The sequence below is a fragment of the Botryllus schlosseri genome, chromosome 3, assembly GCF_051294905.1.
Source record: "Botryllus schlosseri isolate E-star chromosome 3, Bs_hap1, whole genome shotgun sequence".
In the NCBI taxonomy this organism is placed as follows: domain Eukaryota; kingdom Metazoa; phylum Chordata; class Ascidiacea; order Stolidobranchia; family Styelidae; genus Botryllus; species Botryllus schlosseri.
In genome coordinates, this window is record NC_137238.1 from 33,418,360 (window position 1) to 33,445,556 (window position 27,197).

The 27,197-nt window shown below is 41.0% G+C and overlaps 1 protein-coding gene across 6 annotated transcripts in view; it reads right to left on the reverse strand.

Moving 5' to 3' along the window:
* LOC145435095 (NACHT, LRR and PYD domains-containing protein 14-like) overlaps positions 1–19,580 on the reverse strand; it is a 443,484-nt gene extending 423,904 nt beyond the window's left edge. For 2 of the 6 annotated variants that reach the window (XM_080312363.1, XM_080312364.1), the window contains exons 1-4: positions 19,415–19,580; positions 16,965–17,054; positions 13,953–14,024; positions 8,239–9,380 (exon numbers count right to left, since the gene is read on the reverse strand). In XM_080312363.1, the coding sequence (XP_080168489.1) occupies positions 8,239–9,380; positions 13,953–14,024; positions 16,965–17,054; positions 19,415–19,478 (1,368 nt within the window). In that variant the 5' untranslated portion in view covers positions 19,479–19,580. The remainder of the gene's footprint in view (positions 1–8,238; positions 9,381–13,952; positions 14,025–16,964; positions 17,055–19,414) is intronic. The other 4 variants (XM_080312359.1, XM_080312361.1, XM_080312362.1 and 1 more) reach the window with 3 other exon arrangements.
* Positions 19,581–27,197: the final 7,617 nt, after the last annotated feature.

Below are 27,197 nucleotides of genomic sequence, written 5' to 3' on the forward strand. Positions count from 1 at the left end.
CCTTACGTTTTCTAAGACACCTCACTCAGCTTTTTCGGTAAATCTGATTACGTGAAAAGAGAGTGGATAAAAAATTGATAGCCATATATATTCAATTCCGGGTCATATTGACCGATTCAATCATGAATTGTAGTTAGGCGATATAAGCCGACTCACGAAACAGTGCAAAAAATCTCGCCGATAATTAGCGGTAATATCGTGCAGGCTGTTAGGGGTTTGGGTTTGGTTTATCACTCTATGGCGTGCCTAGACTAACGTTTAGGGGGAGGGTTGATGAAGTGCTGTTTAGGTCCTGGGTCTAATCTCACCATAGAGGGCACCAATATTGAGAATAGGATTTCTAATGAACGTATTGGGTTCAGCCTAGTCATTTCTATCGATCAGTGCATCTAAAAGTTATTCTGGGATAGCTCTTATTTATATCACAGGATAAAATGATTTGTGCAAACAATTTCTTTCCAAAACCACAACAAAACTTCTCTAAACAGAAACATGTTTGTATCAGCATCTATCGGCAATATGACAATTAAATGGAGTTTGCACCGTACTATTCCTGAAGTTTGACGCGAAACTGCCTTGTGATTTTTCTAATTTGAAAAATGCAAATTAGGTTATCAAACATCAACAAATTTGGAGGGTTCGCCGACCCTCTGAAAATGCTTCGCAGACCCCCAGGAGTCCGGGACGTTCAGGCAGAAGTGGTCAAAGTAGTCAAGAAAGCTACTCAAGTAGAAGTAGAAATAGCGACGAAAAAATCTACTCAAGTACGACTAGAAGTACTTCTTCCATAAGCAACTTAAAACTACTTGAAGTAGAAGTAGAATAGACTGATTTTAAATCTACTCAAGTAAGTAAGTAGTTGTGAAAACGATCCTAATTCGTTCACATGGATAGTCAAAAGGTGCAAATTGAGCTATGCGAAAGGTGCCGAACTTGATTCATATTGATGCATACACGAAGGTATCCAATTGTCGACAGCATAAGCATTCGTCCGCATCATGGGATGAAAATGATAGTATTGATATGGAAGTACGATATTAATCCTCTGTTCACTCGAACAGCAAGTTTTAGAAAATATCATGGTATGGCGCCTTCACCCATATTATAAGGCCCGTAGTTTAGTCGAAGAGCAATGCGGAGAAGTTGTATATGATACGGTGTAAACACTTTGCGCGATTAGTAAACGTTGATAAAAACATGGTGGGTCGTAAAAATGCCATATTGTGTCGCAGTATTTCCGGAAATTTGAGGCCTACAGTTGCTTTTATACTTCAACATGTATGTTATCCAGACAAAAGAACTGATATTATTTAGAACATAAAGTTTATGATACTGGGAATTGAAAGTGAAATATAAATATTACTTCTAAAAGCGGAACATATTTTTCATGTCTTTGGTCCAGAAGGTTTCGAAGGTTAGTATGCTAAAACAGCTCTAAAACTGAAAAAGTCAGAGTCCACTTTTCCAGATTACGAAACGCAATGGACTGCTAGATTACGAGTTGATAAGTAAATGCTAGATTGCGAAACATCAGTTCCAGACGTTATGATGAGCCATATATAGTGTGATGAAATATCTCATATGGGCAAAGTGCCACAATGCGGTGTGAACGGAACCCCGCCAACCCACTACATAAACCAGGGCCGGCCAACCCGTGGCCCGCGAGAAGGTTTTGAGTGGCCCACGAGGTAATTGTAGAAATTAGTAATATTACCAAAATGGATTGCCCAGATTGTGAACTTGCATGGCAAACCAAAAATTTGATTAGTCTGGCCGCAACACTTGGGATGTGACGACTAAAATATTAATTCCGACGCATTGGCAGATCCATGAGCCAGTCAAATTTTGGTGGATCTTCGTACATTACAATAAAGCAGAATATTCTGCGGTAGATTTATCTAAAGTAAAAATTTTCTTCCCGCTTCCCGCAATATGTTGTAACTCGATATCTTGCTTTTAATATTGTTACCCCTCCCGAAATTGAAAGAACGCCTAATGTACCAGATTAGGTCTAATTATAATCGCAATTACGAGAAAAAGTGTTGTCCAACATGCGAACTTGCGTTTGCGCTCACAGAAAGACTGTCGACGATGAAACATATAGGTATAAAATGATTGACGCATGTTGGCCGAAGCTTTCGATATCGATATCTCCAGGCGCCGAATAGTCCAGTTCTTGCAAACTGAGCCCAGCAATATACAGCAGTCCCGCAATATACTCAGTTAACAATAATATTGACTTAAACCTTTGAAATATTTTCGCGCTTCGCGCGGCTAGTGGCCCGGACGACGGTTCGCCAATGGAATGTGGCCCTTTGGCCGAAAAGGTTGGCCACCTCTGACATAAACTATATTCACAGATACTTTCGTGAAATCATACTGGTTACTACGTATCCACTGCGCGCGAAGCGCGACGAAATCTCTGGGCTTAACTCAACTTTTATGAAAATTAAATGTTGATACTCCGTGAAAACAGCCCCGAAATTCCTCAGGCTAACTTCCTAATTGGAGGATTAAACTACTTCTACTTGACAAACTGAAAATAGCGAAAAGTAAGTAAGTAAATCAAAAAATATTACGAAGTAGAAGTAGCGAAAATCAGATCAACTTGAGTAAGTACCACAAGTAGAGGAAAACTACTTGAGTACTTCGAAAAAGTAGAAGTACTTCGTTACTGACCACCTCTGCGTACAGGGTTTCTTCTAATTCATATGCATCAGAATAATCACTGGAGCTGAGTTGAGGTTCACAAAATGTAAAAATCAAGGAGTTTAGTGGGCATAAATCACAGTCAATCACTAAATCGTTGGGTATCCTGGTGAGATTTGAGATCAGAAGCGATAAAGTTCATAGTAGTGGGGCGGTTTAGCCCAAATATTCAAAAGGATTGTGCATTTTGTGATACAAGCACCAAATTTGGCACACGTGTATATTAAGATGTTGCGAACATTTTCAGATATTGAGCCACTCGGAATTCTCTCTTTATGTCCGCCATATTGGATTTCAAAATGGCCGCCATTTGAAATCTACATTTGCGTTCATCTCTGGGCCTAATGCTGCTATTGACTTTATTTTGGCATCTAAATGTATGTTTTTTGGGTCAAGGAATCCAATGGTAACAATCTGCAATGCGTATTTTTACCAATGTGCCGCCATATTGGATTTGAAAATGGCGGCTTCACATTACATGGCCACTTATCGATCTACATTTGTCGTTATTATATAGTCTAATGACTCGATTCTGGTGGTGGTGGTGGTGGACTAGTTGTTGTAGTGGTAGCTGTAGTGCAGTGACGATAACAGAAATGTTACTTTGTGTCATTCCAGGTTCATAGTGATGCATGCATGTCTGTAAACTGACGGTGCTAGCTGATATTAATCTGAAGACAGTTCTATTATGCCCAAGAGGTTCAGACTAGCTCCTTCTGAGGGAACTTCACCATCAACATCACCGCACCTCACCACAACTGACTGGAGTTTATGCCTCATATGTCAGAAGGACAAGGCTGAGACACTGACCAAACCCGACCAATCAAAGAGAAACATTTGTAGTGGGTACAGTTCACTCGCAGAGAACTTGATCAAATTCAGTGAACTTGGAGAGCTTCCAGGATCATTTCAGTTGGAACGACTCGATTATGGTCATGGCATTGAAGCTGCGATGGTTGCACACGGTGCACAATATCACCACACCTGCAGGCTCCAGTACAACAACACCAAACTGCAGAGGGCACAAAAAAGAGCGCTCAAGAAAAAAGGTCAAAGCGACGAGGAACAATCTGTATGCAAACGCACCAGGGGACATTCTCGTTCATCGGTTACAGAAAAGGTCCCAGAAACTTGTTTCTTCTGTGCACAACCTGCTGGGGCTAACAGTCATCGAAAAACTGAAACATTCCAAATGGACAGACGGGCGCGTGCCTGTGCAACCCTTCTTGGTGATACAGAACTACTTGGCCGGCTCAGTGGTGGGGACATGGTAGCGTTGGACGCCCACAGTGCTTATTGATAGGACTTTATAACCGCACAAGAAAGGTCCAATACTGGAGACGGCAAACAGCAGACATACGTCATCACGATCAGACGCCAAGTGTGCAGGCCTCATTTGTGAAAGATGTTCGCTCTCTCGTCGGTGTCATATAGGAGATGGGCAACCAATTCGAGGAGGAGAGTCAGGATCTAGTCGTACTGGACACAAAGGACATCGCAGGTCCTGCTGCCGTGGAAATCGTGATGAATGCCAAGAGGATTGGCCAAGAGCAGTTCGAGGCTTTCACCAGAGAGTGTCTGTTGGACAGAACAAAGGCAGTGGACGACCCCATTCCTCGTAACAAGCTGAAGGTGTTCAACACTTCAACTCCAAGAAACCAAAGCAAAGGTCAGCAACAGCTCACCTCTGTCAAGAATGACCGTGAACTCTTCGCACGCCTGTACATTAGCTGCCAGACGAGGGATGGAAACCTTGAGGAGTTCTTTCGTCACGAGAACCAGGCATGTCCTCCTGCACTGTCTGCTGGTGGAAACATCTTCACTGGTACCAAGAATGATCTCATCACATGCTTGGAAGAAGTCTCCGACCCCAGGACAGAGACTCCTGTCTCTACCTGTATAGTGCTTGATGGAGCGGCCATAGTCCAGATGCTGAAGCCGGCTGCATTAAAGACCTTTGAAGAGTATGCACATCAGATCTTCATCCCATATATGTCTACGAAGCTGCAAACAGTGTCACGCCTGGATCTGGTCTGGGATACTTACCTTGCTGATTCATTGAAAGGTAGTACACGTGCAAAGCGGCGACAAGGCGTGCGGAGACGTGTGGTGGCCGCCGCATCCATACCAGGAAACTGGCAAAATTTCCTACGCGGGGACACCAACAAGACCGAGCTGTTCAAGTTCCTGTCAGCAGCTCTCATGGAATGGTTTGAACAGGAGGACAAGCAACTGGTCATTACTGATGGAGAGTCAGTACTCAGCAAGCCACTACTACCAGATCTGACCTCACTCGCCCCATGCAACCATGAAGAGGCTGACAGTCGGATGTTCCTGCATGCATCTCATGAAGCCAAGCATGGACATCACTCAATATAGTCATCCGGACTGTAGACACCGATGTTGTGGTACTGGCAGTGTCCGTGGTACAGGAGTTGCAACCAGAAGAAGAACTGGGGCTGGCATTCGTAACAGGCCAAAGATTCCGATACCTAGCAGCACACGAAATTGCAGCTGGACTGGGACCAGAAAAGGCTCGTGCACTGCCAATGTTCCACGCTTTAATTGGAAGAAGACTGCGTGGGCAGTCTGGACGGTACTGCCAGAACTCACTGAGGCGCTGCCGCTGCTGTCCTCCGCACCAAGTGAAATACCAAATGATGCAATGTGCATCATCGGGAGGTTTGTGATCTTGTTGTATGATCGAACCAGCAAATGCACGGACATTGACACGGCCAGAAGGAAACTCTTTGCAAGGAAGAGCGATGTGCAGCTGATCCCTCCAACGAAGGCAGTTTTAGAGGTACATGCCAAGAGGGCAGTGTATCAAGGTGGATATGTGTGGGGTAAGATATTGCTGCCAGCACCTGAGCTCCCTCCACCAACCAACTGGGGTTGGTCAATGACTGGAGGACAGTACACACCATACTGGACCAGGCTACCTGAGGCAGCTCACAGCTGCATTGAGCTGATTTCTTGCAAGTGCCAGAAAGGGTGTGTGAAGCGCTGCAAATGCAAGAAGGCTGGCCTTCAGTGCACAGCCCTCTGTGTGTGTGACGGGGACTGCACAAGACGATGAGTCCACAACAAACATGTAGGCCTACTTGTGGCAGTGCTGAACTTGTTAACATGACACTGTTTATGTACGCGTATCCTCAGTACCGATATATACCTAGCCTCAGATACCTATCATACCAGACCATTGTAGAATGTCAGTATACACCTAGCCTCAGATTTTAGACCATTTAGCATGTCAGAATTGTACTTAAGACATTTACAGACATAAGACTTTTACACCCATTTAACATGCTTGCATAAAATCATTCTTTTCAAAGTATCGTGTTCAATCAAATATTTCCTAGATAAGTTGTAATTACAATTATACAACTGACTATGAAAGATAACATTAAGTTGGAATTCGTACCATTGGATTGTGCATTGGATTACGTTTGTGCATTGCATTTGATTTAGATTTGCATATTAGAATTTTAGATTTGTGCATTTGATTTAGATTTGTGCATTTGATTTAGATTTGTGCATTAGAATCTTAGATTTGTGCATTAGAATATTAGATTTGTGCATTTGATTTAGATTTGTGCGTTAAAATTTTAGATTTGTGCATTTGATTTGGATTAGTGCATTAGAACTGTGCATTGGTTTGAGCATTGGATTGTGAAATTGGTACCATTGGATTCCTTGACCCAAAAAACATACATTTTGACACCAAAATGAAGTCAATAGTAGCATTTGACCCAGACATAATCGCAAATGTAGATTTCAAATGGCGGCCATTTTGAAATCCAATATATGGCGGACATAAAGAGAGAATTCCGAGTGGCTCAATATCTGAAAATGTTCGCAACATGTTAATATACATGTGTGCCAAATTTAGTGCTTGTATCACAAAATGCACAATAGGTTTGCTATGCTGCCCCACTATAGTTGGATTACCAGGAGATGATTTTTGATGGAACAAATAAATTATTCGGGATTACGTGAGCCCATGAACAGTTTTAGTTAGTGTGAACGTGAACGTTTTTGTAAGTTTCTAGGAGATCGCGACAGTGAACACAAACCTATGAGGACAGGTGATAATTCGAACCCTAACATTTCCGGAAATAATACTGTACAACCTACACGATATCTAGCGACGACTCAGGTCACACTATGCCACAATGCTGAAGAAAAAGCTGACTTTTTAAGCATTGCCAAGAGTATTTACGGCAAAAATCAAATCCTATTGTAATTCCATAAGAACAATATATTCCGTCGCTTTGCCAACAAGTAGGACGAGGACTTGCAAGGGAATACAAGCTTACGCCTTAACGATCAAGACCCGACCACATAATGTATTCTTAAGCCGCCAGACTATTGCTACATTGATATTGATCAGCTTCTTGGAGGTACTGAACTTCAATATACAATTGAATAGTATGCTCATATTGAAATGAACCCGGATATTTACAAGTTTACCCCTGACGAGTGTCAGCCGAAAATATTAGGGCTCATTTCAATATGAAAATACTATTCAATTGATATTTATCAGAGTAAAATACTGGTATCTGGCTAGATTTATTACCATAAAATTAAGTTATGCTGTAGTCAACACCCAGAACTGCGGCCCCTCGCAACCCCCGAATCGGAGGGGCGAGCTGAAAGGGGTCCCAAACAATGTTCCATCTAATCTTTGACGAGTGTGCGCACACTCACCAACTCACTGCGCAGACCTTTGGACAACAGTGCGTAACGACTAAAAACAGGTCATCACTTCGAATTTTTTTGAGCGCAACTTACATTTTCTGTGCGCAGAGACCGTCTAAGCACTGTGCATTTGCGCACGTGCGCAGCTTAGAGGAAACCTCGGTCCCTAAGTTATTTCGTAAATTAACATAAATTGATAGACTATTTTTATAAATTATTTATAGCACTATTTTCCAATTTTCGCTACTGACGCGATTTGTTGCCGCTAGCTGTATAGATATTAATATGATTAGACACCCTCCCCCAAGAAAAAAAACGCATAATTTATAGAGATACGCGTTTCGCCGCCTGTCATTACCGCCTTACTACACAGCAACGCTGACAATGACGTTTCGGCTACCATATTTTGGAAATCTGAAAAGAGGACACTTTTTCAAAATTTCCAAACTCGCAAAACCGGAGGAAAGTCCTGAAAAAATGGTAAATTTTTCACACTTCGTGGTCGGTCGACTAATTAAAAATTAGGACAACTTCCTCGATCAGCACCCAAAATACAGGTTCTTGTTCACACCTTGGGTTTTATGAGGCTCGCATTCAATTGAAATGAAATGTTTCTGGACAAAGTCGGAAAGTAGGATCCATAATTTTAGGTTCGTGTGCATATTTTGGTCGGCGAACACAATAAAATGGTGACCCAATAGTTTTCTTGGCGCAATGTAATCGGGATTTTGCCAGACTATTGAGACGCACAAGAAAATGGCTTCATAAGGTTTGTGGAATACTGCCTACGTCTACTTATTGGTTCAAAAACATAATAATAACACTGACCTGCATCGTCTGGTGAGCGAACTGGGAGGATGTGTCGATTGACGTCACGGTATCGAGACCATCATCGGGATCGACACCTGTAGACAAGAAGTCATCCAACACTTTTGGATCGATTCCTAGACTGTCCAAATAGCTGTACGGGAAAACAAAAATATTTTCCCGCATTGCGTTGTAAGCAAGCTTTGTAATGTCGCGAAAATGTTTTGCGGATGATGAGCTAATAAATTCGCGGAAAAAGACTGACATGAGGCCTGAAAGGCTATCGGGTAAGGTATTGTGATTCGTCTTAAAAATTTTCGTCATATAGTTGAGAAACATGGGGTTTCGACACAAAGTCAGTATTTCAGGTGAAGTATGTTCGAGTTTGGTGAACATCAAATCGCCGTCAATTGATTGGGAGAAAGCGACGTCTTTCAGGTTTCCGTCGTCTAGTCCTCTCAAGCCTACTACTTTGTCGGGTTTCTGATCAGCCTTTATGTTCCAGTAGGTGTTCCAACGCGTTGTGGTTAGGATGCGAGCATCACGCCATATTCTGCCAGACATGATGTTAGCGATGATGTCATTGGCTTTTGCGAGAGTGATCTCACTCACTCTGGGGTACTTTTCTTTGCCGAATTCTTCCAAACATTGGTCGAGACCGTCGATTGTTATTAACAGCTTGGATGAATTATTTTGTAACCATTCTGCACCAGCCTCTTGCTCACGTGTACTCAACTTAGTCTCGGGATCGTGATACATTTGTTCCGTGAATAACAAACGAAAAGCTGTGGTACTGCTACGAGTTTGAAGCGTAGCGGCAGATACGAAATGAACGACTTGGATATTGTCAAGCGTCTTAACATTGCCATCGGCGACATCCAAGTTGTATATCTCTGAGAGTGTCGACTTTCCCGCACCGGCTTCCCCGAGGATCGTCACATGCTTCGGAGGTTTCTCATTCCAAGGATCGTGAATTTGATCGAGGCTGATCGCTTCAAGATCGCGGCCAAATAAACTCTTGCCGTCAACATGACTGGACTGCACCCCCTCTGCATTGGTGCCCTTCATATCTATGATCATCATTGTTGGTCGAGCCGAAAGCTTCTGATTAACACGTATCTCTTTTCGCAGATGAATCTTGGTCTTAGCTAGAAATCCCTGTTCTGAAAAAATATAGTATAGTTTGATTAATTTCATGCATTGTAAAACTGCACGGGACGACGCAAGCTACGAAAATAGATATGATATATAGAGTAACCTGTAAATCACGAAAAGATGCCCTTGACAATTTAAATAGAAGCTTGATTCCACTCACTATACGAGGGAGTGCGGGTGTAATCTTTTGAAGGCGTGCAGGAGCACAATAACGCAGTAAAGAATTCAGGATATTGAACAATTACTTTCAAATATCTTCATGTGCAAGGTCCTAATGTCGATATCTTGGCGATGATTTTTCTTCTCTTAGATTAACTCAAACGAAATAATGTACCAGGACACTGAGCGAGTCTTCCTGTCTGTCATGGGTGTGAAACATGTAAATAGTTGAAACAATTAGTGCCCTGTGATACGCACAGCGATTCTACTGATGTTTAGTCCGAATGTTCTTCCTGTCGCAGCCCTATATAGTTACCCTGACTCTGAATTGATTATGCGGTTAGGGTATTGGAAATCGTACGGAAATCTTATTGGATTATAATGACTGTCTCTCAGACGTGCCAGACTGCGGACGGTATTAAAATCACAATTAGTGAGCTGCACACTATTGATATTGTCACCTATTCGTTTGCTGCAGGAGAATTCTCTGGGGATCGCAGGTTGCATTACCCCCGCATTAGTTTTAAAAGGAAGTAACAATCAATTTTTTCATGAGGGTAGTTAAGTCTAAGGAAGTGACTATAGCAATCTAGAAGCTCTTCCTATAAAGCCACCGACGAGAAGAAATGAAAATCTGGAAAATCGCTTATAAATGAATAGACGGAGATGTCGGCACGTGAAGCAATTTAGAGTAAATACCAAAAAGCTTGTATTATCCAGTGTATTTCTATCAAAATAAATACTTTACCGTAAATAAATATTCCCCAAGACAGAAATGGACGATCATAAGCCTCAGTCTTCCGACGACAGTGATGAGTGTACACTCCAGTCACCGCTAGGAGGTTGGTGAAATTCACACCACATATTTATGGACGTCTGCTGCATATCACTTCCGACTCAAAAGCTCCCCGCCTCCAGCGAAACCGGAATGGAGATTTGAATTCATGAACAGAATTCCAGCGTCCACGTTTGCAATTAAATATCTTACATCATTTTATTACAATTGTTTCACAAAGCCCGCGGTAAACAGACGCTGGCTCACGACTAATACAAATAAGGCGTAGAAATATGCCATGCATCGTCGTTATAGCGACTGCTTTAACGATATTTATTCTGCAACTCATCATGATTTTTCTTAGGGGGCAGGTTGGTAACCGAAATATGAATGTATTTACCAATTTTACTGTGAATAAAGAATATCATAATACCTATTGCATGTATTGCAGGCCTACATAGCAAGATGCGTGTTCGTTGGATTATTGTACTATTATTTGAAATATTCCGGAACATTGTTAGCTAACCATACTCCATAGTCTTCGGTATGAGACCGATTATCTTTTCCTGTCATTTGATAACTGGAAATTCGCTCTAAAACTACTTCAGAAGCCTGAAACTACTCATTTAACCTAACTATTACATCATTTTCAAAAGTTACCAAGCAGTGGAAGAGCAACTATTACGTCACACTACTTGTTTAAGATGGTAAAACATGGCTCGTTGATGATTAGTGACTGAAAATTCTGATTTGGACTTAGGAACAAACTTTTGTAGCATTACTCGGTCTCGGACTCAATGTGTGATGAAAAAAAATGACTCGAGTTTAGTCGCATCAAACGTCGCAATCAGAGAAGGAATTATTGTGACTCGAACCTCCGTGAGTTAGTACAACCACGGACGCAACAAACTATCAAACTGGTAAGGGAAATGGTGATATATCAAAAGGTCTCAGCTTGTGTTGCGTAGCTTATTTAGATATCTAAGCAGTCTGGCATGGCCAACATTGGCATTATGTTGCCCTCTTGATGTATTGTTAGTTACATCCTGTGTCATCTTGGGCCTTTATCTTTGTTATCATCGCCGATTAAATGTGGCGAGTATAAAGTAGTAGTAGCCTTCACACCTGTAACACCAATCGATTCTTCGGCAATTTACCCCTTCTATTGCTATGGCACAGTCATCAATTTATTTAAGTTGTTATAGATCTGTTCCAATAGTCGAAGGTAAATGTAACGCCGATTAAATTTGACTTTGGTAATGAATTGATCAATAGCCTAGTTATTAGGAGTATGCACTATGCATGCCCGAAACCCGGATTATGCTGTACTGTTGCAATGCTCTGATATCAGATCAATCCTTGTAAAATGCTAAAACATTCTACATATAATATATTTTGTGGTATTCATGGTGTGTGTCGACTACTGTGATCATTTACACCAGGCCCATTTTCTTCGTATGTATTCCGTAGCTGCCGACTTGTAGCACGGCCCACTTCTAGGCTTGTTTTAATAAGACACCGCTAACACGGATGACATGGCGAGGAGAAGCCTAGATAAACCTCCAACACTTGGGTAGGAATTGTGGAGTCGACCTCGGTCGGAATCGAACCCATAACACATTGGTGTTGTAGCTGTGAATTGGCACAATGATTCGAGTGCTCGAATCTGAATAGAGTATTCATTTTAATGATTCGTGTCGAGTAGTAAAATACTATTTTTTCGAGTAGTACTGAAATTACACGCTCCTCGCAACTGAAAGTTAATTTACTAACGAGAAGTATAGTTTTGATACTATTTTCCACTGAGGAAGCCTTGAAACCTTGATTGGCCGTGTCGCACCATACGAGACCTAGCACAAAGATACGAACGTTACAAGAAGTGCAATGGAATCGGTATGGTCGAAAAAATACCGAAGTGTTTTTATTGCCGATAAGATAGCGTAATGTTGAAGCGACCGGCTTCTTGATCGGTAGGTCGTGGGTTCGATCCCCGGCCGGGTCAGACCTAAGACCTGATTAGTAACACTGGTATCCATGACTTCCCTGCTTGGCGCTCATGCATTACTGGGATAGCATGGACGGGTGCTGCAAGACCTAGAAAGCCGTACAAGGCTATATCTGCACTTTCGTTGTCCAGCGGCAAATGCACATCATGCACTCATGGTATGCATATGCTCAGATTGTGTGTATGTATATCATGAGTCGGTGTATATGCCGCAAAAACATCGAGGACAAAATTAAATTACGTCCTTTCCTTTTCTTTAATGTGACGGATAACAGGCATTATGTTCTCTGTGGTGGCATAGAAGGTACATATTTGAACTTTGACATAGTACATTCTGTTGTGACGTTATAATGAGCGATACTCGAATACTCGACTCGACTCGAAGCGTATTACCTGATTCAGAATCGAATAACTCTGGTACTCGATTTTGCCCAGCCCTACCACTATGCCATCTCGCAACTTACCAATAATTGTGACACGTCAAATGTCCAGTAGCTGCAAAATTTTAACGCGGCAGCTTTTACGATGTAATGAATTATACAGCACCTATGCCAAGAACAGCAAAAATATTGTTCAAATATATTAAAATGTGAAGTCTCAATAGTAAATCACATTTTCACGATGTGTGTGAAATTCCAGTCTGCAAGGTCCTGTCTAGGCCTACTTGCACTTGGAAATACATTGAATTCCCCTCTTATCGGTGCTACGGCCTGTAGTGCCATCAAAAGGTAGGAAATTGGCCCGCGGGCACATTTGGGTTAAAGACCTCTGGTGTAGTACCTAACACCCGCTGCGTAGCTTTGTACGATTTCATGGCTCGCTGGCTGTTGTCGTTGTGTGTGAATTAAACTGATCATATCAAGTATACAAGCGGAACGCAAGCTGCAGATAGAACGTTACAGCGAACTTCATCACCATGTACCGTCCCCACAATTGCATTTTCATGTTACATATTAATTGCATAAACCTCATTATCGTCATTTCCAACTTCATTGCTGCGTTAAACTTCAGTAAAAATAGATAAGTTAATTTCAGATATTGACAAAGATGCTAATGCCAATTTATTTCTGATCGAATCCAATTTAGAAGCAGGCAGCTAAAATAACGTTTGAGATAATGGTTCGTTTTGTAAGACAATGAGCGGTTCTTCTCTAGTGGCAGAGCAAGTGCGCTGCTAGCGAACGAAGTCATGAAATGAGTGTAGATTAATCGTCCTCACCCTCGCCATGGGCGGATGATTATTTCAAATCGGTCTTACTGTTACCTGCGACAGATTTTACCCAATATAGACTTCTTAAGTACATAATGATAATCGAATTTTCATAAGAGTATCTAATCCGCCTAGTAAATAAATATGTATATCGCTCGAGTAGAGCAAAACGGTGTAGTGAGTGATGTAGTATCGTAAGAGCGTTGCTAAATCGTTCAATAACTTCTATTTCGATACTGCATTATTACTGACGCGACGCTTATACCAAGTGGGAAAACTGGCCATTTACTCATTTTGAGTTGGCGAGCCCTGCCCCATACCGACTACCCATAGCATATACCGGGAAGCGCGTCGTTGACAACAAATATTGCTAATACATGTCGACCCGGTGGAAGTAGCGTGACATCGATCATTCATATAAATTAACATACCTGCTTTTAGTCTCAGCTTTTCTTGGTCCAAATTACTTTTGGAACTGCCAGGAGGGTGTGCAACATGTATTTCTGTAACAAGTAGGATGAATCTGTCAGGAGATTCTTTGCCAAATTGAACAACTGATTTCATCCGAAAACCAATGAGATAATCTATTCAGATATAGAACATTCGATGTTTATAGATTAATTTTTTTACAGTTCAATATCACACATATACCGTAAAAGTAATCTCGTTCGTATAGCACAGTGTTTCCCAACCTTTTTTCACTCACGTACCATTTCGAGGTTTTATGCAGTGCTCGAGTACCACCAAACATAAGTTATGCGCGCCGACGGCGGACCGACATTTATGACGTCATAATCACGTATTTGACCTATGCGAAGCGTAATAGCAAATGCTATTAAACTAGGCATTATCAGCCTGGGTTGATGGGATGCATGTAATCGTTTTTTCACCCCCAGTAACAAGAAGAACAGCATATTTAAATACCAGCAAACAACAAACGTCAATTTATTTATTGCGATGGCTGCAGTTGTTTATTTTCCACTAGCTCAGCGGTTCTCGAACTTTTTTAAACACGCCCTCTGTTATGATAGTGAAAAGTTTCGCGCCCCCCTAATCGTCATATTACAAAATGCAACCAGAATGCTAGCAATCCCAGCGAATAATTTGATGGCATGGAAGGTTGACAGTTGTTGTTGGTATGGAATTTTTGGTGCACGGCAGCAATGACCTTGTGCACCAGGTCAATTAGTTATATATGCATTATTCCATTAAATCTCTCTTCCGGACAACAAAACAAATTCTATTGCCGAGGAAATCGTGGTGGGATGGGTCAGTATGTTATCTATGAAGAAAGGCACGCCGTGTTCCCGAGCTACGCCTTTCAGGTACTCCCGTTCGCATGAATATTTTGGGCAATGAATGACAGTTGATAAGAGAATTCTAAAATATGCAATTAGGACTATACATAAGCAAAAACAATGAAACGGAGATAAATGGCGCGGAGCGCGAAAAAAAAATGTCAGTTGGCTGCAGCTTCTCGCCCCCCTTCAGATGTTTTCACGCCCATCAAGGGGGAGGGTTGCCCCCCAGTTTGAGAACCACTGGCTAGCTGGTCGATGCGACGCATATGTTTGCTCATAGCGCATCGAAAGTCGCAAGGGCGCAACAAGTCGGTTTCGTTTATTCGACTTGATAGTCATCAGGGATGAAAATCCTTGCTCGCACTCCCACCTAGAAGGGAAAATTGACAGCTAGGGAATAGCGTGAGAAGCTAGAGTCGAGTACGAGGAGGCCATGCTAACCCTGAAGTTTATCGGAGAACAATCTTTGTGTTCAACACCACCTGAACTAATAACTCCCTTCGATCGAAAAAAACAAAATCTACTCGCGTACCACCTGGAAGACCTTCGCGTACCACTAGTGGTACGCGTACCACAGGTTGGGAACCACTGGTATAGCAGAACCGTGACTACACGTGAATGGCTATGTGGTATTCGATATCTCTACCTCTGTGTCACCAAACCTTCGTGAATACGAAATATCAGTTAAAGGCTCGCGATCATGACGGGATCTTTATTCGATACACTTTCAATTAAGCATTTTCCTATTACATCGACTATAATTATTTTCTAAAATCCATTCATGCCTTCAGAAAATTCAAACGAGTTGTACTAGCTATATAGCAGTGGTCGGGAGCCTTTTTTGTCCGAAGAGCCATATATTGGCCCTATTTTTCCCATCTCAACTCCCAAAGAGTCATACATGACAATCAATTGTTACGTCACAATTGAAAAATTGAAATTCGTGATGTCATGGTAGCACTAATTCGAACTTACTTTATGGGATTCCTCGTGTGCGCCATATGTTCTCTGTAAAAACTGGTATATATTGTTCGAAAATAAAGCTCGAAACGAGAGGTAAGGCACTGGCGTAAGTAGCATAGAATTTATTATAACTGATATTAGTCGAATGTGACTGTCACAATGATTCGGGAAAATCTTAATACTTATTGACTTCTCAATTCTCAAAGTATTCGGTTGTAACATAACGTTGCGCTACACGCCTACATTTTATCGCCGGTACAACACATAGCTTTACTTACCAATCGAGAACGTGGATAGCTATGGAGCAGTTTGTAATTCGAGTTTGTGATTATGAATGTCACATACACAACAGTTCATTTCGCGCCGTAGATCAGAAAGACAAGGTGTATTTGAAAACGGCATTTTGAAATGGGCGTCACGATGTATTTATGCTATGCTCTTTGATTAATCAACGTATCGCACAATTAAAGATTTCGATGCGGGCAGGCTACATAGAATTTGCGAGTGATATTGGCCACCGGCGTGGCAGTGATTTAAATATGAGGATTTTGAAAAGAGGTTGTCCGAGCCCCTAAACCTTAAGACGGCATTGTCTTTACCTCTCAAAGACATGTTTATACTGCCACGAGACTAATTATTCTGGCCGTGATGAAAATTTACCAACAATTCGCTGCAATATTGATCAATTCAGTAAAAAACAATTATTTGGCAAAGAATCATATCTTACACCCAAAAGAGCCATATATGGCTCGCGAGCCATGGGTTCCCGACCACTGCCATATAGGGTATATTTAATTATTGAAATATAGTGCAGCGTTTATTAAAATATTTCATACGGGTCATTTCATAACTACCTTTTACGATGTTTACGCATGATTCACAAATACGCACAATCTTTTCGTATCGAGTAAAGTACGGGACACTTTACCACCGAGTCCACCTCGAATTCCAATTGCAACTATAGCTGTTGGCTTTGGAGTTGGAGCCCGAGTCGAAAGCGTTTTATCTATAGCTCCGACAACCACTCCGATCAGATGTGTTTCGAAAACTTCAGCTCCACGTCGGTAAAAAATCCTGCGACCCCGCCTATACAAAACTTTTGTAGCCTTCCATTTTTGTGGTCTGATTCGAATGTTCGTTCAGTCAATATCATGCTACTTTTGTCATTGTACAGCTTACCATTAATGTACTGGTCTCCTGCAACAACGTTCACGGTAGCATTTTCAAGATGTTGAACGACGTTTTCACCTTCAGCCAATATTGCTCGTCCTATTAAGGTACAAAACGTTGTATCAGTGAATTTTCATTGTTTAATCATATTTAAGTGCCACATATCTTTTTTAGGGATAATAATTTAAATTTCACCCCAAAACTAATATAAAAATCACTGAAATCTCAACAAACTTCACTATCACATAACTTTTGAAAGCTACCATGCGGTGAAAGATCAGCTATTACGCCACATTTCCAGTTCATGATGATGAAACATGATCCGTTGATGATTTGTGACTGAAAATTGTGATTTGGTTTAGTGCAACTTTCGTAAGATCACTCGATTTCGGATTGACTTGGTGATTGAATAGAAATGATTTGAGTTGAGTCGGGTCAAACGGTATAATCAGAAAAGGACTTGCGACTCGGAACGGTGACTTGGTAATCCTGTGGACGCAACAACTTACGAAACTGTCATGAGGAATAATAATATATCAAAAGGTCGTCGCTTGCGTTGCGTAGGGTATCTAGCTAGCAGTATAGGTAGTAGTACGCTCTACAACTCTAATACCAATGAATTTAGTGGCGATTGGTCATTTCTATTCCAGGGGTTCTTAGCCAGGGCCCGTAGACCCCTTCGGGGTATGAAGTACCACATCAGGGGGTACGAGATGCACTGTGGAATTAGGCCTATATGCTGTGGAACATTTTTGGTCAATTTATTCAACTGGAAAATGGTATTCGCGCTACGCGCGATTTTATCTGAATGGACTTCCTGCTTTTAATATGGGTACCATCAGAAATTGTGTTGGAAATGAACAGGGGCTACCTACGAGAAATCTTATTGGAAGCACGAGGGGTAGCTACGGTCGCTAAGGTTAAGAAACAATGCTATAATAATAATTTTATTTGAGTTGTTATTGATATGATCCAATAATAAGAATCGAAGGCAAAATCTAACGCTGATTTAATTTGACTTGGACGTTGACAGTAACAATAGCCCACTTATCACGACTATATCAAAACCCGGAATAGGCTACACCGCTCAACTGCTCTGATATCGGATTAGGCTACACCGCTCAACTGCTCTGATCAGATCAATCTTCAGTAGATTTCGAAATATTCTACATAAAATTGTGGCACGTCAAAGGTCCACTAGCTGCAATAATACAACCCGACAGTTTGACGATGTCATGACGCACCCTCTTGCATGATGTCTGTGACTAATTATTTTAACAAATTAGTCCCGGCACAAAAATAGTTTTACTCAAATATCTGAAAATGTGATTTGTTGCGTGTCAAGCGTGAATAATACAATAGTAAATTACATTTCCACGATGTTTGTGGAATGCCTGTCAGCAAGCTCCCTTCAAAAAGGCCTATACTTAGTACTTATACATTGAATATCCCTATTATTGATGCTGCGGCCCGCGGCGTCATCAAAACTAGGAAATTGGCCCGCGAGCACCTTTGAGTTTGAGACCTCTGGTTTAATCGATAACATATGATCCTAAACTTCAGCTGTGCACGAGTCCACCTATACGACGAGTAGATAAAACGTTATGATTATATCGCCGGGATAATGTTAATATACGCTTGAAGTGGACTAAACTAATATGAAATTGTTGAAACAAAGTATTGCAACACCGTCGAAATATGTAAATGTCGAAGCATGCCGACAAGCGGGATCATGCTAGAACCTTTTTTTATTGTCCCCGCATTATTGAAATCGTAAAGTTATTGTCAATTTCTCGATTTAAATCGATTCAGGTTGAATATGTGTTCGAACGTGGTAACTCGCATCATTGGTATATTCGACAGTGGGAAAATTAGGAGTTCAATTAGTTAGTAATACTCCAAATAGGATCTAATTAATCTTATTAAAGGATAAGGGATAAAATTTCACGCTACACTAAAATCTTGAATAACAATAGAAATCAAATACTATGGTTATTACGATGAATAATGAGCGCACACATAGCATCAATATTATTAGATAGATATTGTCATAAAATATATATGTAAGAGCACATGAAGATAAGGTAAAAGCTTATTCAGTTCGTCGATGAGTGACTGTTGTGTGGAAATCAGAATACAATTATCCTTTACCATAAATTTTACTAGCTTGTGGAAATAATGATGCTCTTTGTATAACAACAATGATATTGCGGGAGGGATATATAAAAGTGAGAAATGAACTAACACATCAAATAGACAACTGATAATGTCCGAATACGGAGGACGTGAAACACAGATGAAGAAACACTAATGTTCGTGCTACAATATTTAGGGTTCCGGTATCCTTTGACTAATTTTAAATATCGGATAATGATATTTATGGCGGAGCGAGTGTTAAGCGGACATTCGTAGCCGACTGATTTTTCCATTACGACCAACTTGTGAAAACAATCACTCACTTGCAATAGGTTCGGATGATGGGTTGACATTCTGTCCACGTGGTTTCTGTCCTCCTTCTGCCATTGAAACAGTTCGATATCTCTTCTGATTGTAGTATTCGATTGATAAACAACAACTAGTTTTCTAGTTACCTGTTGTATTCGAATATTTGCTTTAACTCGGTAAATCTGTAGGGCAGGCTTGGGCAAAGTGCGGCCCTCGGAGCTATTCTGTGCGATAGTATTTAGACCAGGTGTCGGAAATGTATGGCCATCTATGCCATATATGGCTCTATTGGCGGTGGCGGCGTATGGCTCTCAGAGAAAAATGATGTTGGCAATTAGCAAGTTGAACAAATTTCACACATCAATACCCCGTCTTATCTTATGAATGCTCGTTCAACAGAAATGTACACTCGTGACTTTGTTTGCACGGTATATGTCATGACGAGGCATGAAACTTGACGACGTGAGTAACCCGTGGCAACAATGGGTGGTTGATAGCTACAGTTTGCTTGCGCGACGTTCTCGCCGCCGCGTAAATGATGCGTGTAGTATTGATTTTAATTTTAGCCCTTGCATAAAGATAATATGATTTGTAGGATTGCGCCAAATACTACCTTTTCAGAGTATACTATGTGGACTTTAGTTTGTAATAAATCAGTACTTTCGATTTACCGCTTCAACTCATTATTTAAAGCACGAATTAGTAATGAGATCGTCGTTCAGAGAGCACGAGAATTATATTTCGAGCTGTCTAGGGTATTTAGTGGCAAGTAGAATTGTGATTAGTTGTTTGAATGTGGGTTACTCGCGACAGCACTAAATCCGACTATCTATTTGGCTTCATCATTGCCTGTGTGTGTTGTGGCATCACATTAGTTTATGACTTTATGTCATAAAAAAGATGGAACATGACAAACAAAGTCCTGTGTAACGGATTCTTGACATCATGAAGTTTTGTTACTTTAGACTCCACAGTTTAGATCTTAGATGTCGTCGTTGATTGAAATTGTTATGCCGCTCATTGGGAATTACAATTGAAAATATGAGGCCTAAATGGCTCCTCTGATGGAAAAATGTGATCAATTCCTGATTTCGATAGACTGCTCATTTATTAACATATTTTTTCAATCCTTTTACATCATAATTAGGTTTGATGATGAGGCCTGAGGTGAAGTGGAATTCGACAGCCTTCCATATAGATCAGAGGTCTCAAACACACGTACCACGGGCCGCATGCGGCCCGCGACGACATTTTAGATTTTTCCTAATTCGACAATATATAATTGTCACATATATCTTTTCAGGTTGTAAAGTGAAAATTGCCTTTTAAGTTCTCCGAAAGCCTTAAATTATTCATCAAACTACACTTTCACATCAATTGCAAACGCTACCATGCAGTGGAAGATTCACTATTTCGCCACATTTCCAATTCATGATGACAAAACCTGACCCTTAGACCAGTGGTACCCAAACGGTGGGGAATTTCGGGGTTTCTGGTGGGGAATGGACTCGCTTTCGAAAAAATATGTACAGTAATATTCTCCTTTATTAAATGTCGTTTTGAAATGCCGACCGAATATTTCATAGCTTATTGGCAATTCAGCGATTCATATTATCAGTCCCTCCAATTAGCGAGAATGGCATGGATAGCGACACGCGATCTCCAGAAATGTTTTTATTCCTTTGTACACCATCATCGGTCACGAAACGTAGTGACAGAAAAATTCTGATTCGTTGTAATAAGAGCTCATATTGCTGAACATGTATTCAGGAAAGATCGTGGACTTGCTTATTGATAACACATCCGTACTCGTTACAAATTAAATTACACATTTATGTTATTTCAAGTTATTCTAGTATTGTGCGAAAGTATAGTTCATGGCGCTTATATATATATCACTCGCATGAGTTCGTCAACATCAGGAAGTTTATCTGACCCATGTGTTATTGGGCATTTACGTATGTAAATTGATGTTACCCTGAAACATTTGGAAAATTTTCAAACCCCTCCTATTTTTTCTGTTGGCTGCGCGCCGGGGGAAATGGGAAATACATATATTTGCGGGGGTGCGTTTATGGTTACCAGTTCACCGCCGCGTTAATTTTATTGCGTGTTGATCAATTCCGGGGATCTTAACAACCACCAATAGCACGTACTATTTACTAAGCAAAGCCTTGCCAAATTTTACTCGAGGTAGCACTTTAAACGGTAGATATGGATATAGAGATTTTGGGTGGGGAATGAAGGCTCGGAATAAATCGGAAGTGGGAATTAGGTTAAAAAGGTTGGGAACCACTGCCTTAGACGATTCGTGACTGAAATTTGTGAGTTGGACTTGGACGCGACCTTTCTTAGAATTACTCTAACTCGCTAACTCGATGGTAAAATGAAAATGACTCGAGTGGACTTAGAGTGACTCGGAATGTCGTGAATTTGTTTGAACCATGGATGCAACAAACTAATCGCGTATCAGGGGAATAGTAATAGATCAGAAGGTCGCGCTTTGGTATTTCGCTAACTAAGCAAGTAGGTATGGCTACCATTGGCAATCTGTTGTTACATCTTTGGTCGCTAAATAATGTTATTAAGGCCACTTAAAGGTGCCGAGTACCGTAGTGGTACGCTCCAACGATGTAATAGCAATGGGCCGTTCGGCGTTCCGACATTTCAATCACTAGAACACATTCATTAAAATATTTATATTATATTTAAATTTCTGACTGCCCCTATATTTGAAGATATTTGGCCATGAGATTAAAAGCCTACTTATCAAAAGTATACCCGAATCCTGGATTGGAATTACAATGCTCAATTTAAAAATGTTTTGATATAAGATTAGTCTCTATTATAAATCTGTTAAATTCAAAATATTCATAGTAGCTGAAATATTATAACCCGATAGCTTTTATGATGGCATCATACATTTGTTAACCCATATGGTGTCTATATCTTATAATTAATATATATCAAGTACAACAACAATTTTATTCAAATAGTTATCAATGTGATGATTCTTCTCGTGCCAGGCCTAAATTGATACAAGAGTAAATCACATTTCGACGATGTGTGTTTACCGTCAGTCTGCTGCATCGGCTCACTTTCAATAGGACAATTCATTCCCACCAGCTACTTGGAAATACATTAGAATGCCCCTATAAATGCTGCGGACCGGGGCGTCGTCAAAACTGGAAAACTGGCCCGCGAGCACATTTGAGTTTGAGACCTCTGATCAGAGGTGGTCAGTAACGAAGTACTTCTACTTTTTTGAAGTACTCAAGTAGTTTTCCTCTACTTCTGGTACTTACTCAAGTAGATCTGAATTTCAATACTTCTACTTCTAATTCATAATATATTGTGATCTACTTACTTTTCGCTATTTTCAGTTTGTCAAGTAGAAGTAGTTTAATCCTCCAATCAGGAAGATAGCCTGAGAAATTTCGGGGCTGTTTTCACGGAGTATCGACATTTAATTTCCATAGAAGTCGAGTTAAGCCTCGAATTATGGTCGCGCATCGCGCGCAGAGAATGCGGAGTATCTAGTATAATTTCACGACAGTATCGGTGAATATAATTTAGGTAGCGGGTTGGCGTGGTTCCGTTTACACCGCATTGTAACCCATCGCCATATCAAATATTTCATCACAGTATATATGGCTTATCGTAATGTTTGAAACTGATGTTTCGCAATCTAGCATACTTATCATATCGTAATCTAGCTGTCCATGGCGTGTTCTAATCTGGAAAGGTGGACTCTGACTTTTAGTTTTAGAGCTGTTTTAGCATACCAACCTTCGAAGCTTTCTGGACTAAAGACGATTAGAAGTACTTCTTCCATAAGCAACCTAAAACTACTTGAAGTAGAAGTAGAATTGACTGACTTTAGAAGTACTCAAGTAAGTAAGTAGTTGTGAAAACGATCCCAATTCGGTCACATGGATTGTGAAAAGGTGCAAATTGAGCTATGTGATAGGTGAAGAGCTTGATTCATATTGATGCATACCAACAGGTATCCGATTTTCGATAGCATAAGCATTCATTCCCATCATGATAGTCTTGATATGGAAATGCGATACTAATCCTCTGCTTTCTCGAACAGCACGTTTTAGAAAATAGCATGATACGGCGCCATACCCCATATTATAAGGCCCGTAGTTTAGTCGAAGATCAATACGGAGAAGCTATATAGGATACGGTGTAAACACTTTGCGCGATTAGTAAACGTTAGTAAAAAATATGGTGGACCGTAAAAATGTAATATTGTGTAGCTTTATTTCCAGAAATGAAAGGCATTACTACACTTGCATTTATACTTCAACATGTATGTTATCCAGACAAAAGAACTGATCATAATTATAACTCAAAGTATATGATACTGGGAATTAAAAGTGAAATATCAATACTACTTCTAAAAGTGGAACATGTATTTCATGCCTTTAGTCCAGAATGTTTCAAAGTTGGTATGCTAAAACAGCTCTGAAACGAAAAAAGTCAGAGTCCACTTTTCCAGACATGGACAATGGACATGCTAGATTACGATATGACAAGTAAATGCTAGAGTGCGAAACATCAGTTTCAATCGTTATGGTGAGCCGTATATACTGAGATGAATTATTTGATATGGACGAAGGGCGAAAATGTGGTGTGAATGGAACCACGCCAACCCTCCATCTAACCAGGTTACATGGTGTATTGCTGACGCTATGATGAAATTGAATAATAATCAGTATCTATCAATTTTATGTTATTTCGATAGGGAAATGGAAATGCAGCGCAATCCAACGTCAAGACCAGTTCGGAGGTAACAGTATGATTTAATATCGATATACTCGTTGCGTATACGTGTTACCACCAAAATATGGAAAGGTAATTAACACAGTGGCCGATCAACTCTAATAATAAAAAATGATGCTCCCTGTAAGCAAGGCACTGCAACAAATTATCTCTCCTTCGGTTTAAGGCTATACTGAATACTAAAAGGAGACTGCGCTTCGTTGTAATCACTCATTCCCATAACTGTTGTTACTAAGCTGGCTGGTGGTTTTAGGTGAGAAGGGTAGTGATGGAAGCGCGCGTAGGGATATCAGATGACAATGGCTTGTCGTTTGGAGAAAGATTCAATCTATTGTTCATAGAGAAGTTGATGCTGTTTTCCTAATTAAGCTACTACAATCGTGGGTATACAATTACGGGGTAACAATTGATCAAGAAGATAGAATGTCCTCTCCGATAACATTCTCAGCGATGCAGATTTTTAAAATGGTCACTATTACGCATGCCGCACATTTAGTTTCGCGGTTAATATTCAAGCATCGATGTGTTTACAAAAAATCGGGGTGCGTAGTGGGTCGTCAAATGCTATCACAATCACGCTTCCTATCGCAGACCTCGCCACTTAGAATGTACTGCATAGAAAAGCCTAGAGCCGGGGTGTCAATACTGTCAAAGTCAATTCGGATTGTGCGCCCGAACCAAATCGCTTGTGGGCCGGACCATTCAAACGATTCCTAAATTTGACATTCAAATGCACGCCTTACTTTATCATTATCAAGCATAAACTGTATTACTATCGAATGTAATATTGATAGTAGGCCTATTACGGTTCATCCTGATAACAAGCTTGATGCGCAAGCAATGGAATTGGGGAAAATCTATGATTGACCGATGGAATATAGTTATACCCGGTAACATATAGTGTCTCTAACTTGCAGTTGGTATGTTTTGGGGACCCTTTCAAGTTTTAGTTGTAATGTGGTAATGGCCCTGCGTATACGATGTGAGGAATACTGATATTCTGTAAACGCAGACGTTGTAATTTGGTTAATTGGTATATTATGACTTCGCCTTTCGGGCTTCCACTGAGACCGGGGTCCTTTTGAGTCAGACGTTATACAGCAGTGTGACCACATACTTTCATTATATTATTTGTGTAAATATCATATTATCTTTATATTCTGCATATAATGGTTTCACATTGACGTTTTCACCTCTAGATCTCGCTACCGTTTGGTCGATTTTTATTTTCAGAAAACTCTGAACTCGGTATTTGGTGCCGATGTCACTCACTTATTGCTAACGATGACTAGTTGAAACCCAATATTGTCCTCGAATGGTTATAATGTGGCATTTACGCATATTCGACATTTGCTGCCTTCCGGGTTTATCGCAAAAGTATTTTTATCAAAGAAGCTCAACTTTTGATAGAAATGTGCTGGATAATACAAACATTGTCTTCAATTACCCTGAATTGCTTCGCGGCCCTGAGGAAGTCACCTTTTAAGGCGGTGCAGCCCGTAGGCCTTATGTTTGACACCATAAGGCCTGTGTTTAGGTCAACCGACCTCGAAAAATCGTTAGAAACATTACGATGTCGAATACAAGACCCAGAAGATTACTAAAATACATTTTCAAGGCGTGCATGACCTTGAGGGACGTGCATCGACGCTGTCATATGTATCATATAAAACTGTGGTTCTTAAACAATTCACAGTTTTATTGGCATCTCGCGACCCAAGCCTCACACGTCGACATGAATGCCTTTTTAGTGTCAGTATGATAGGTATATTTACTGCCATGTATAAATAAATAGAGAAGGGGAAGTCATCCAGTTGTACGTGACGCAGTTATATGTGACATGTTGGACGCACGTGATTTCAAATCGGGGTGCACCATTTTCCTCTGCAGACCGCATCTGTACTGTCGGGCTCACATGGAAAGGACGAGGTTATTCGATGCTGATATTTTGACGCTCGGACAGCGACAGTCATTTTGAGCCAAGATTTTATGGCCGCCGATATTTTTCGCACCGCACTTTGCCCAGCTGCATGTTGACGAAAACTGCATGTCTTGCTGTGTCCCGACGCGGAAAGGGTCGTACCAGAAATACATGCGTTTAATAGTATCGCAACCGCCCTTATGCATCTCAACAGTCTCCGGTGGCTTTAAATCAGTGGTTCTTAACCTTGCCTCCAGCGCCCCCCAAGGGGCGCTGGCGATTTTGAAGGGGGCGGAAACGCTCAGGGGGCGATATGGGGGGCGCTGGGCTCAAGGGGGTGGTATGGGGGGCGTTGGAGAAAAATGGCTTCACAGTAGATGATGTGGTGGTAGGACATATCCCTAATGAGTATTCAGAGCAAATTAACACCGAAAATTTCGACATATAGGTTTTTGTCCATGGGCGCCTAAATGATTGCACCGAATGTTCCTGTCTTGGCAATCTGACGAATTCCATCTGTCATGGAAAAATTACATGCCAGTGAAGAAATCCCAATTTGAAATCGTGTGCGTCTTTTAGTTTAGTACGATTGGGCGACAGGGATATCTAAAGCTAGATATTCCTGTTGGGCGATTCTATATTTTTTTTATATAGCAGACAGGAGGTCACGAAATAACATCATGCAACGACGTCATACCAACGAGATAGCGCAGTGGTATAATCCGCGGCTGCAACACCAATGGGTGCGGGTTCGAGTCCGACCGAGGTCGACTTCCGAATTCCGATATCTAAGGTTTACCTAGGCTCCTCCTCGCCACCTCATCCGCGTCAGCGGTGTCTTACAAAAGCCTAGAGGTGGGCCGTGCGATAAGTCGGCAGTTACGGAAAATACAAAAGAATATCGGCCTGGTGTAAATGACCATAGTAGTCGAGAAACACCATGAATACCCCAAAACAAACAAACGTCATACCAACGGGTTCGCCCGCCCGAATATGTTTAATTATTAGTTACGGGCCCTACAGTTTCCAAGACACCTCACAATGTCCGCTCTACGTTTTAACGAGTATTCGCACACTCAACTACT